The sequence below is a fragment of the Idiotropiscis lumnitzeri genome, chromosome 17, assembly GCF_059441095.1.
Source record: "Idiotropiscis lumnitzeri isolate Australia: NSW breed Sydney's pygmy pipehorse chromosome 17, RoL_Ilum_1.0, whole genome shotgun sequence".
Classification (NCBI taxonomy): Eukaryota; Metazoa; Chordata; class Actinopteri; order Syngnathiformes; family Syngnathidae; genus Idiotropiscis; species Idiotropiscis lumnitzeri.
In genome coordinates, this window is record NC_142407.1 from 11,533,410 (window position 1) to 11,547,369 (window position 13,960).

Below are 13,960 nucleotides of genomic sequence, written 5' to 3' on the forward strand. Positions count from 1 at the left end.
TTGTGTCCCAACTTGTCCAGCCATGTCTTCCTCCTACAACAGTAGCGCGTGTTTCAACGAGGCCCGCCGAGTGGCGATCTTCGGCGGGACTCACGGGAACGAGATGTCCGGCGTGATGCTCGTTAACCTGTGGATGAAGAACGGCGCCGAGATCCAGAGGAAGACTGTCGACACCAAACCGTTCATCACCAACCCGAGGGCAGTGGAGAAATGCGCTAGATACGTGGACACGGACCTGAACCGAGCTTTCACTCCGGAAAACCTCAGGTAACAACAACACGACGACACTAGCTGTGATGCTCGAGGTCGTTTGGTTCTGTTTATTGACATCCGGCGAATAGTGGTCATATATTTTTTTCCCTCACATCCATATGGTGTTCATTGTTAAGAGGGTGGCAATATCCATATGCTCCAATAGAAGTGTTAAATGCAAGAGTGACTTAAGTAAATAACGTCATATGTTATCATAAGAATGGACTTTAATCAGAACGTGTCATTGAGGAGATCACGTGACACAAGGGTGTTATCTTGACTCGTAATGTTTACATATTCCGGCATCAATAATTCCGAGAGAGACAGTGAGCGAGAGAGAGAGAGAGGGGGAAGAGCGAGGCCCGCCTCCTGGTCCTCAGCTGACTTGCAGCCTGCACAGAAACGTGAGCGAAACGTGACCGAGCTGCAAATCATTTAAGACGACTGCCCCCCTTTAATCCTCCACTATCCCCAATGTCCTCCTATGCGCTCCTTTTCGTGTGCACTATAGCGGAAAAGAAGTCTTATGCAAAGCCTGGCTGGCGCACGCAGTCAAGTCAGCAGAGCATGCAACAGCAGCCTAATGTGGTTGGGTAACAACACCACAACATCTCCCCCGAGGTTTCCCAAAGCATTATCACGTAATAATATTCCCAAATGTTTTTTTTTTTCATGCCATTGTTCAGTTCTGTTCCTTCAGAAGTGCCCTCAACAATAGTCTGCTCGAAAGGATTAATCAAGAGTGGAGGAGCATGCGTGCTGCACTCATGGCTAACTTGTGCCTCATAGTTCTATGGTTCAGGGCTTGAATCTCTAAATTTGCATGTGTCTGTACTCTGGCTTCACCCGTCCAAAACATGCATTTTGGGTCAACCGAAAGCAAAATTATCTATTTGTGTGAATGTCTGGATGTGCTCTGATATTAAGTTCAAATTCATTTTTTTATATCCTCTAATAACCTCTCGCCCCAAGACGGGCTCCACTAACTCACTTTGATCTTTAAATATCTTCTCCAGCTTAGAAACACTTTGGTGTTTCTCCTGAGTGCAACATAAGAAGCTACGATTCTTGCTAAAAACAGCCCGAGATTCATTTTTCTGAAACCGAAATAGACTGACAACTCCAACGTCATTTTTTGTTTCCGCCTATGTGCTTTCACAGCTCATCAACAGCCACTGTGCTTGTGTGCCCATGCACGGGCGCTCGGGACAATAGCAGGTAGTCACTGAAAATAGGGATACAAAGTGCAGATGTGTGCATGCAGAGACAATATGGGCGGGAGAGATTCTGTTGTACAGTAAGTTAGAGAAGGTCCTAGACGTGGTGTCATTTTGAAATGCGAGACAAAAATAATGGCGGCTGTCATTTTAGCTGTAAATGTCACACCCAGCAGGGGCTCCAAACATGCTTCTTGAGAACCATTTGGAGCACACACTGCATGTCACCGAGGCGAGGAATACATTTCACAAAGGGAGGCAGGCCACTGTGCCATATAGCTCATACTTTATTCAAAGCTTGTGTTTCCACATTAACACTAGTACCTTTGTAATGCAAACTCAGTCAGGCCTGAACCCACTCAATCAGATCATAACCAAGAGTGGCTTTGGGTTCCAGTACAGAAGTGGAACAATAATTCACCACACCCTCTACATGGATGACATCAAGTTGTATGTCAAGCATCCTGAGGCTTTACGCAAAGTGGAATAAGGGGGGCCCTCCTATCCGGGAGGAAACAAAAAGGCCTCCAAGTATACAACCAAGATGGATTCAAAGAATACAACAAGATGATGGCCCTAAATAGACAACATTCTTAGCGAATGACTCAGGCAACAGAAGGCTGTTAAGAAGAAGGAGCCAGATGGACTGTCATGGATTTACAGTACTGACAAGTTCATTCCTATTTTTTGCAAAATAACAAGAAACTCATTGCATCTCACCTTTGCAAAATGAACCGTACCATATCAAGCATTGTGTAAATTCTGACTTGTACGCTTATTTTTTTCCCCCTGGTGCAAAGAGAGTGTCAAATTGTAATGTATAAGTTCTGCCAAGCTCATACATAATAGATAGTCTGGGTTTCTACATTAACGTTTATAATATTACTTGATTCATCACTTACTCGGCTATTAGTGTTTTCCATTATCATCCATCTATAAAAAATGGCATTACTTAAAGCCATCCTTGAATGCAGAAACCATTGTGTAACGTCTGGCTTCCTTCTTTCCTTCCTTCCTTTCCCTGCTGTATATGCGCTGTAAGCCAACTTGCACCAAATGCAAATGCTGTCCGTAAAATGTGTTAATGATTTTTGTATTTCAGTGCTTCCGGCGGCAAGGATTTGCCTTACGAGGTGCAGAGAGCTCAGGAGATCAACAGACTATTTGGACCTAAAGGAAGCCCGGAGGCTTACGATGTTATCTTTGACCTCCACAACACCACGTCCAACATGGGCTGCACTCTCATTCTGGAGAACTCCAAAGACCACTTCAATTTGCAGATGATGAACTACATCAAGGTACGCTGTTACTTTCCCGTTTGCGAATAAGTATTTTGAAGCTTCAAAAGTCGTCGCCTCAAGTTGACTTGAGTCCACTCGGCTTCGTATTCGTTCATGTGCTGAAGAGTTACTATGTTACGAGCTCAAAGTAGCTACGAAGAGATTTAATAAGTGGTTTCACTTCTACTTGACGTCTTGAACAAACATGCAAGGTTACGTCTTTAGTTATTACTCGGCCTCACGTGACATTAGTTTACCTAAAGGGCCTCAAGATGACAATGACCAGAAATTGAGGTACTGAAACTAAAAACACAACTTAAGTCTTCTCTCCTAATTTCTCAAGTCGTTTGGACTGTTCGGTGTGATCCATTTTACAATTCATTTTTTATTCTATTTTTCCGGTGTGTCGCAGAAAGCCATGGCTCCCGCCAGTTGTCTCGTCTTACTCAACGAACATCCGCTTCTGAAATATTCCACTTCCCGCTCCGTCGCTAAACATCCCGTTGGTGAGTCTCTGAAATGCCGCCGAGCTATGCGCTTGTAAAGCGCGTAGAAGCGTCACATTCTTTGTCATTATTCTTTTAGGCTTGGAGGTGGGTCCTCAGCCTCAAGGGGTTTTGAGGAGTAACATATTTGAAGCTATGAGGGTCATACTGAAACACGCCTTGGACTTCATCGCTTTGTTTAACGAAGGTAAGACAGACATTGTCACGCAGCTTTAGTCTTGAGTCTCAAGCATAATAAATGCCACAAACACCCCAAAAAATATGAAGTTTAGTTTTGCTCTTCATAAAGAGTTATGCAAGCACTCTATTCCGTCCGTCTGCATGCCTCATAGCCTAACAAGATGCACAATGAGAGATGACAAGTTGCCCATGGGTGCACTAGCAAGCAGCTCGCAATCTTGTTTCTTTGCCCCTCAAACTTGGGCCGCTGTTGAATAACGTGCTTGTTACGAGCTGGTCAGCTTCCATCTTGAGAGCCAATGGTGTCCGTCTCCGGTCCACGCTGGCACTGCGATTGAATGCTGTGACTTGGTGATGAATCGATGTTCCTGCTCTCTGAATGAAGAAAGAACTTGTCAGGTGTACAAGATCACGCTTAAAAGCTCTCGCCGTTTGCAGGCTCACATCTACTTGTTTTTAAAAAAAAAAAATTTTTTAACTCATTCGTTGCTGTTGACTCTTGACATGTTAAGAATGCGGTTTGCTGCATTTCGTTTAGGCATGGAATTCCCGTCCTGCACAGTGGAGGTTTTCCGTGTTTCAGAGAGGGTCGACTATCCCAGAGATGCCAATGGAAACATTATTGCCATGGTCCACCCCAATCTACAGGTTAAAAAAAAACATAAAAAATATATATACATATATTATCGTAGAGGAAATGAGAAATTGGAGTTTGTTGTGAAAACAGTTAATTGCTACAGCAACACACTCAAGTCACCCCCCCCCATTGCTGTGATTATTTTTGTTGCAGGACTGCGACTGGGAGCCACTGAACCCGGGTGACCCAATGTTCCAAACATTTGATGGGAAGACCATTCTCTACCAAGGCACTGGCACTGTTTATCCCACGTTTATTAATGAGGCAGCCTATTATGAGAAACAGCAGGCATTTGTTACCACTAGACGGGAAACTCTGGTGGCATGCGCCATCAGAAAAGCCTAAAAAAAAAAAAAACTGCAGATTTCGAGTGAGCATGTGAAGCCACTACAATAAGGTGTATATATCTTTTGCACGTTTTCTCACATAACAATATATTCCCTCATCCGCTCAATGATTTTTTTTGTGCACTTGCTGACAGCAAATCAATTAACTATGCAAAGAACATGTGGAATCTTTGCAAGGCTAAGACTTTTCTGTGACAAGTCTTTAATCTGCAGATTTAGGATAAAGTATATTGTGGTTAATTATGATACGGTTGTTATTTAAAAATATACTTTGGATTAAATCCTTTTATGAGATTAAATCTTGATCTTAATAATGAAAGACCTGATTAGTTTCTGCTTTATGATTAGTTGCTGTATATTTCCTTTTTATGCTCAGGAACCTAATTGAGGATCATAACCTACTACATTTGACCCCAAGCTGTAGTGATTGGTCTTCCTCATGAATATATTTGTAACATCCTGGGAGGTTATTTGTGGCCTTTGAAACTGCCTGCCTGTAACTCCTGTGGTGGCATCCTGTGGTGCTCCCCTTTTGTTGCCTTAAAAAGAGACCTAATTGCACTGCCAAATTGAAGTGTAGATGTGTTGGATAACAACATACAAGTACTTTGTACGTATTTTAATAATAGTATATGCTCCTTCCCTCTCAACGCAATGAAAAAAGTAATATATGTCTATTTTGATATTATCGTGCTGTATGTTTGACGTGCTGTGTAGCTGTTATCATGGCAGGTGTGGGTTGTTTTTCCATGTTTTTGTCTATGTTGTCAACAAGGATATCCCTGCGGTCGTATAGTCACTCATCATAATGTTTCAGAATTTTATGCGTTACCACGGTTTATACAATAAGAAAAGTTGACTGTTCTTTGAATCCTGTGGAAATAGTCTCCAAAATAAATGTAAAATACTGACGCTGTCACCTTCATGCCGTGTTATTTTCTGTCGTGAGCTTGCGTTTCAGTGTATCGCACCTGCAGCCACACGAGGGCGTCAGACTATCACGAAATTCAAGTTGCTAAAATACAAACTAATGCAGACCATCCATCTATTTGCTCGTGTTTATCCTCATTAGGGTCGCAGGTGAGCTCATGGCTATCCCAGATGACTTTGGGCAAGATGCTCCCTGCATCCTGGACTGGACACATATAGGGCAAAAGACAATAAATACGTGGGCCATTTATAGCCATCAATGAACCGAACATGCATGATTTTGGGATGTGGGAGAAAGCTGGAGAACCCATACTTCGGAATTAATGCAAACTCCACATTGAAAAGTACAATTGACTGATTCTATTTGATGTTACGTGCCCGCTCCAGACAAAGCTGAAGAGTCATCCTTATAATAAAAATGTTGCCTTCGAGGTAACTGGGATTTCTGGCACCGACACAGTAAAATCTTTCCAAGTGAAAGGGAAATAAACGAGTTGACACGTACATTTAATTTAAAAAAAATTTTTTTTAGCATGATATTACCTGCATGCCGCTGCATTTACCGCCTTTCAATGTAATTATGACTCGTCTGCTTACCAATTCATTATCCTACAGTGCCCAATAACAGTTTTGAACATTTTTTAAACAAAGTGAGCCTTTCTTTCAAGAGCTCATCTCAGAAATGAATCCGTAGGTAAACGTTATTTTATGTTTCAAAACACGCATCTATCGGTCAAACGTCCGAATGCACTTGCTTGTGTATACACTTGTAAATCACATATGACCAACCAGCTCCTGAAGGCAACACGACCGACACAGGAAGTGTTGAAACTTTTCGCTGAGACAAAACTACATCCGCACACCAAGTGCACTCCTTCGCCTGTCATTTGTTTGTGGTGGAGGTTTAAAGATGGTCGTAAAGTGGTCAGTTTTATAGCGACGGATTTCACTTTCAACTGAAAAAAGGAAGACGTCTTCGCCAAAGACGTTAGGTGAGAACACTGCGATCTCTGCAAGGCTGCAACATTTTGCACAGGGAGACTGCATTTGGCCGCGAGCCGGGCGTGAACGACAACACGATGTGGGAGCAAGAGGAATTCGCCAAACACTGGCGGAATGAATTCCCCGACGGCGAGGTCCCACAAATGAACTTGCATTCGATAGAGGACATCGAGTCTCAGCTGGAGGCTTCGAAAGTCAACCTAAAGCGGCTGCAGAAGGCTCTGTCCGAGGAGAAATTCAAGGTGATCTACCTGCAGACCACCATGGCGCGTCAGAGAAAGAACGACGCGGAAAGTTGTCACGGCAAAGACGTCAACTTTAACGCCGACACTCTCGTCACCCCCAAGAGTGGGAACTTGAGGACGTCTCAGCGACAGGGTGATGGTTGCGACGGGAAAAAGGCCCAAGCGTCTGACACAGCAGATGGGACCCTCCAGTCAGGTACCGCGGCGAGTAATTCGTTCAGCCGGGAGCGGAGCAGATTCACCGGCAAGACAGGCAAGCCCGTTCCCATCCCGGTTCCACCTCGGAAGCCGAGCAATCCGAGACTAAACACTCCCTGCGTCACTCAAACGAGGAATCATGATGACAACAGCGACAAGGAGTATGAGGATTTGGAGCTGAATGATAATTTTGTCAGGGATAACCTGTTGGTACCAAAGGCTGGGAGTAGAGACAACCTGAAGACTCCCAGCATCCATCACCCGGACACCCTGCGGCCTTTTCGGCTGAGCCGAGACTTTGACTCCGGGGACGACAGTCGGATGTCGCCCACCTTCCTGCACATTAGACGTGGTTCCGACTGCAGCACCCCTGACAGGAGGAGTGATGGCTACCTCAGCTCAGAGCATGACGACTCTTCCTCTGCAGGTAATCAATGTTTTTGGATATGAATGGTGGTTGTCAGATCAGATGGTCCGTTTCAGCTCGATACCCCGGTCACACAGTCACTGGCGGTGCTAGGATGGTTTTTCGTTGGGGTGGTGGGGTGGGCGGTTGGGCAAGGATATCTCAGGGGGTCCGTTATGTTTGACTGATGTGATTGTACCTTTCGGAAATGCTGATATTACAACGCTTTCACACAATGAAGACGATTAATGTTGAACACAGGATTCGAAAAGGCTCATTTTTACTTCCCCAAGAGGTTGTCGGCATGTCATGAGTCAAATGTTCCTGACCCACCAAAAAAAAAAGAAAAAAAAAAGCACGTGAATAGCATTGAGGAAGACTTTTAGGAGCAGACAGTGTTTATTGTGACACATGGGTTCCTTTTTATTATTTGAGGATCACACATGAATTTATAGTGAGTGGGCTTGTATTCTCGGAAGTTTCTTCTGATGTTTTTGGTTCTGCTTGATATGGTCAGAAAGTTTGGAAAGAAATATTCGCCAGATGTTTATGCGGTGTGTGTGGTCAGTGACGCTGTTTTCATAACCTTCATCAAGGCGTTTATTACTCAAAATGTTTCCATTACGTTTCATTTCCCGATCACACGTTCTTGGCACCCGAATATATATCGAGTCCAGATCCAATACCCCGGCAATACATGCAAAATAATAAATTTGTGTATCTATGTCTACACTGGTTGTTATTATATCCATTTTTATATCCATTTTTATTATTTTTGGCCCATTGCACAAAATCAGTGTCAATTGATTTTTGTTATTTTTTTAATTTATTTATTTATTTTAATTTGAAGATACCCAGAATGAAAAACTCAATGTATATCAATTCATTTCAGATTTTATTTCTTCCAGGTCATTGTTTTTAAAAAATTTTTTTTTATTTTTTATTGTAGCCCTTCATGAGTTTTTAGCTGTTACGTAGTTGGTGGCTACAAGCGTGACTTCTCTCATCTACAAACAACACTTTTGATTTATTACCTCGTTAAATCTATGCAGCGTGGACCAAGCTTGCTTTTCGCCAAATAATTTACACTCGTTAAACTTTTCTTTGACATGAAGTCGCTTGGACACGCGGCATCACAATTGCTAGCCTGTGTGTGACCCTCTGAATTATTTTTTGACGCCGTTCAGTGAGGTTGCTTCAAAGCAGGCTTATTAAAAAAAAAATTTGTCTTACCTTGCGTGTTTTCACATCAGCCATATCTCCTTGTGGCTCCAAACACAATTTACCTTGTGTTTGTTTTTTTTAAACCCAGCCCTAGTTTTGTGATTGATTTTTTTATTTTTTTTTCCCGCCCCAATCTTCTCATGTGCACTTAATGAAAACTGCTTTATCTATCGCATCTTCGTTCCCCAACAGGACTTTTTTGCCTTCTGTGCTCTGACAGCAGCATTCATCATTAGAAAGTCTTTGGTTGTCATTGGAGACAATATGATGTGTGGGAAGTTGTGGGAATAGTCAGAGGCGTTTTTACGGTCTGTGTCTACTTGGCTGTCGTAGATTTCTGTCTCATGGTCACCGAGCAACTGCAGTGAGCTCATGCCAGGCAGGAATCTTCTTCACGTTTGTTGGGCAAGCGTCTTCCATCAAGACATACGTGTCCTAGACTACAGAAGACTTTTTTGTCTAGTTTCTTTTGGGGTTGCTGATTCATTGCACCTTGTTTCAAATATGGAGTCATCATCCAACGTCACTAATCTCAGTGTGAGTCGCCATGGTAATGGGCGGCAAAAAAATAAAGTACCGGTACTGTGGTTTGATCTGAAAGCACTTTGTCTTTGTTTTTTTTTTTTGCCTGTTTTCTATGTTCTGGTTGATCGTCTGGCCCACACTGAAGGTGAAAACTCATCGTTTCAAATATCCTTTGTGACACCAGTCCTGGAACTGGATAGATTTCAACAACATTCCGCTGACTGAAGGAGTTAGGGACCTGCGGACTAGTTTCTAAACCAGCTGCTTGTATAGAACTTGTAATTCCGCCTGTGTACGGTATTTTGAGTGATATGGACAACAAACCGTTTTTTTTTATTCGTCTTGAGAGTCGATCCAGATTGCATGTCACACATATTTCCTCTTTCCCTGGGTTGAGTCTCTCTCTCTCTCTCTCTCTCTCTTTTCTCTCGCACAAGCAAAACCTGTTGAGGCTCGTCTTGGACTCTAAGCACAACGGGGGAACAGGGAGAGCAACAATTTGTGGGGAAAATGGAAGCCCAGACTGTTGGTTCGGAATGCACTTTTTGTGCATGTTTTGTGACTTTTAAAGTGGTTTGACATTTTAAATACATTTTAAAATGGGATTTTTGTGAAAAATAATTTTTTTCGGATTGATTTAAATTTTTTGGATAGATTGGTTTGTTTGACAGATTTGCAGTGTGTTTGAGACTTTTGTGTGTGTGTGTGGGGGGGGGGGAGGGGGGATGTTGAATGAGGCAGACAGGATGCCTCAGTGATGACGCTGAATTGTGGGCTTTTGCAGCATCACTGCTTACCTAGAAAATGGATGCAGGACCGAGTGTTTGTGTGCAGAAAGCATTTTTCTACAGCTGAAGTGTGAAATGCACGATTGTTGCTTTCTTTGCAAAAAAAAAAAAAAAAAGCTTCCTGTCATATCCTGTGTAAGGCGCAAGAGTTCCAGGCAGTTGTTGCCTCTTTGTAGCAGCTCATTTTATTGCAGTGGGCGTGTGCTGCTTAGAACTCAAGAGGGATTCATAAGAACATCTCAGCTCTTCTGAGCTCATCAATGCAGCACTAATATCGCCCCTGAAGAATATAAAGTTTATTGGCTGTTGCATTTTCAGTGTTTGATATTATTGCTGAACCATTTGTGTTCAACCCATTGCCTGAACACAACATAAATGCTAATTAGCCTCGGTATTAACTCATTCACTGCCAGCCGAGTAAAAAAAAAAAAAAAAAAAAAAGCATCTTTGACGTCTTTAGCCGTCAATGGCAGTAAAGGAGTTAAGATAGCGGGGCCTGAACACAATTTTTTAAAAAGTTTAAGCCTCTTATGAATCGAAACTTTCAAAAAAAGGTTTCCATGCAGCTACTCCCCAGTTTTCAAATATCAGTGTTCAACTTGAAGTTAGAGTGAAAGAAGGGGCTGAGGGTGTCTTCCTGTTTTCTTGTCAGTAGACTGATTCACTCTCGGTCGCTTCCTTGCCTAATGACCAAACCCTTTTGAGTCACTTTTTCGTTCCCCTGCGTTAAATAGCTATGACCAATGTGATTTCAGCTTTTTTTGTTTTGGTGAATCGTCATGATATTTTTCTAATCAAGTGACGCAACTTTGTTTTGGTGTGAAAATAGACTTCTACAAAGTAGGTCGAGGCCAACCCGCTGTCACGCATGATGTCAGGTGAGATGAGAATTCAGCTCAGTGACAGCGAGTTGAGCATTTTCAGCATTTTTTTTTGTATTTGAAATTTTGGAGGTAGAAAGCAAAAAAGGTTCTTGAGGCCGTCAAATATACGTCACATCAGATGCAGATTAGTTGTAACAGGAAATAGATTTCATTTAATGTAGAAGAGCTTCGAGGAAAAAAAAACACAGTATCTTCATTCAGGTATAATAGCTTGTGCTTATCGGATGTCAGTGTTTAGAATCTTGTTCTTCTATCGCAGTGCGGGGATTTCTGGAATTACGATGTCATGACGGTAATCTTGGCCAGACCAGTGAGGCAAATGTTTTTTATGTGATGCATGAATCATCACCTCAATGACAGGATACTTGGCTAAGACCAGTGCTTCTCAAAAAGTGGGGCGGGCCTCCCTCTGGGGGCTTGGTGCGTTGCTGAAGGGGGCGTGTGTGACCTTAGGGAACATGCTTTTTTTTTCTGCCATACTACCTTAAAGTGTAATTGCACATCCACTCCAGTAGTTGGCAGTGGCACTCTCATTGCCCATTGTGCACTGTGAGTAATTACGGGATTTATTAAGTGGACAAAACTGGCAAAGCAGCAACATGAAGGAATGTGAAAGAGTGAGTGTTCACAATGATGATGCAGTGGATATGCAGGCGCAAGATATTCATCCAATGTCTTACTTAGCACAATTGTTTGACGTTTTCGCTACAAGAATGAGACATGGCGGCTGTCTTTTGAAAGTGGCACTGGCTCTTTGCCCAGCCGAGCGAATCGTGTCATGAGGCAGGGAAACTCATGCGGGGTGGTTATTATATTATTATTAGCACGGCATTGGTGTAACACTGAGGTGGATGCCGTCGCTTCGGTGAGCGCCAGCAAAATCCCGTCGCTACATTTAGAACCAAAACAAGAGCTAATCTGACAATCTTTAATGGAGTGTTTACTGTGTCAAAAGTAACAAGTACAATGCGGGCAAACTTGATGCCAGCCATGTCGTGTGTTATCTTTAAGACTGCATATGCCGCAGGGTGCTGAAAAAAACAAAAACAAAAAACAGGTAAACCTGTTTTTGGTATGAGCTTGTGGATGAAATTGTGTCACCTACAAGTCACATTCAGATCAACAGCTTTCATATATCAATCACTTGTGTTGATCAACTAACTAGTGACCTCATTTTGACTCTGAGCTATATTTTTATTTTTCTTACCTTAATTGCATTTAGGCTGTTGACAAATGTTCTCTACTTCTCATAATTCTCAGAGAATCTCAGAGAATACAAGAAAAAAAAAATATTTTCTCTAATTATGATGATTTATGCCGCGATCTTGTGTTTGGCTATAAATTCAAACCTCACTCAAAAAACAGCATCTATTTCATGTATTTTAATTCTGACAAGGGGAGTTCGTTAACTTGTATTGACAGAAACCAGCCACCAGAGGGCAGTAGTCTACCACACGGCCAATAGAGACTTCTATAAGTGGCTAAGTTTGTCTTCATGTATTGCTTATTTGATAACTTTCCGGCACAATGAGGCATTTGTTGGATGAATGATTCGTTTGGTGTAACCCCACAGTGATAAAACCTCAAGTGGTCGAGTAACAACACAGCAGGAAGACAAATGACTTCTTTGTGCAGTTGCCATCCAAATCATCCCAAGGGCCTTTTTGCACTATTTCCCATATTTTCAAGAAGCAGGTTACCAGACAATTAAAAACACCCCAGATGATTGCGAGAACTCTCATTTAACAAGCAGACGTTCATCACTGGTGCACTCAGAGCTTTTTAATAATGTATCGTCGTTGCTGGTCCCCCCCCCCCCAATCCCTCTCACTACTAAAACAAAGGGATGCGGGTGAAGACCATCTACTAGTCACTTGTCTCTAAAGAGTGTTTACGCTTCCTCACAAAGCCCTCGGCGCACGTCGGTGAGGCACAAATTGATGAAGCTTCGTCCTGTGTTCAGATAATCGTTCATTTAATGAGAGTTGTGATTGTGCTGTCAGGACAGTCATTTATTATCTCACCACAATAATGTGCAAGTGTGAAACTACGCTCTCGTTTTCATACGCTGTGAATGAATATGTGGACTACAAAATCTAGTCGTTCTCAGCAAAAGTCTTGATTATGTTCATTTAAGTTGTGTTAAAGATTTGATGTTTCAATTTATTTGGAGGACAGTGACCTGTCTTGTGCTTAGGGGGTGTCGCTTCCTAAAAGGGCAATTTGTTGTTGTTTTCTACGTTTCCGTATATACTCAAAATATTTGTGCACTTGGGGTCCTCCGTTGTTTGTTTTTTGTTCAATTTGATCTACTGACGCCTCTTAGTGTTTTATATCTCGGTCTGATCGGTGCGATCAATCGTACACTGAAATTGTCTCTTTCTTTCTATTTTACACCTGCTCTACTTCATTAAGCATTTTCAAAGCCTTTCACGAGCCGAGAAATATTGCTCTCCTCTTCCCGTGCATGAGCACCTCCGCCGTCTCTCAGCCGCTCACATAAATGAACAAGTCAGTTACTTTGGAAAAGCTTTTGAAGTGTTGAGTGGGGGATGGAAAGCTTGTTTTTACATTTCTAGTATGGCTTTTATTCTCATCTCCCGGTTAGTATACGGCAACGAGGAGCAGGTGGAGGAGACGGGGGCAAATGTGGGGTGGTGACTGGAAAATTAGTGCTATTAGCAGACATGGCTTTGTCCCGAGGGGAAAGAGTGGAAATATTGGGGAAGTATCGGATGGATGGGTGGATGCGCGTTGGGTCGGTGCAGTGGGTGCGGGGAATTTGTACCAGTTAGGTGGGAGGATGGCGGATGGTTGTTTGATTGGCTGGTGAGCTGCTGTGTGGCCTAATTACACACGTGCACAAACACACACACACACACACACGCATCCACTTATCTCTCTATAGCCTACATGAGTTATCTATTACATTTTTCCTGTTTAAACAAAACAAAACAGCGGCGATTTATGGTTGAACACGTTTTTTTTTTTGTATTACTGTCTCTAATTGAATAAAAACAAATTCTGGTTGTACACTGGGAATAAAAAAAAAAGAAATGTTTTGATTATTACTGCTTTTTTTTAACAAGTAATGTAGTAGTGGTCTAATTGTTTATATCCATAAAGACAATATCTGTTTACCAGTGCAAGAATAAAAGCCTGAGCAAAACTCTTGTTTGCAAACTTGGAGAAAACGGTGCTTGAATTTGAGCAAGCAAATAATTTACTTTTTTTTTTTTTTTTTCCTTACCTAAGCTACTAACCCAGCTTCCTGCACGCACACGCACAGCGACAGAGGGGAAGTGGTGCTGAATGTTGCCCCTTTTTTACATGGAATTA

General features: G+C 42.4%; 2 protein-coding genes across 3 annotated transcripts in view; both read left to right on the top strand.

Moving 5' to 3' along the window:
- The first annotated feature begins 10 nt into the window (after positions 1-10).
- On the top strand, positions 11-5,335 carry aspa (aspartoacylase). The gene is made up of 6 exons (XM_088279588.1): positions 11-267; positions 2,572-2,767; positions 3,162-3,255; positions 3,335-3,442; positions 3,974-4,083; positions 4,226-5,335. The coding sequence occupies exons 1-6, from the start codon at positions 23-25 to the stop codon at positions 4,415-4,417; spliced, it is 945 nt and encodes a 314-aa protein (XP_088135714.1). The 5' UTR covers positions 11-22; the 3' UTR covers positions 4,418-5,335.
- Positions 5,336-6,176: 841 nt separating this feature from the next.
- The window catches only part of abr (ABR activator of RhoGEF and GTPase), a 57,872-nt gene continuing 50,088 nt past the window's right edge, over positions 6,177-13,960 (top strand). For both annotated transcript variants that reach the window (XM_088279059.1, XM_088279060.1), the window contains exon 1: positions 6,177-7,221. In XM_088279059.1, coding sequence (XP_088135185.1) covers positions 6,429-7,221 — 793 coding nt within the window. In that variant the 5' untranslated portion in view covers positions 6,177-6,428. The remainder of the gene's footprint in view (positions 7,222-13,960) is intronic.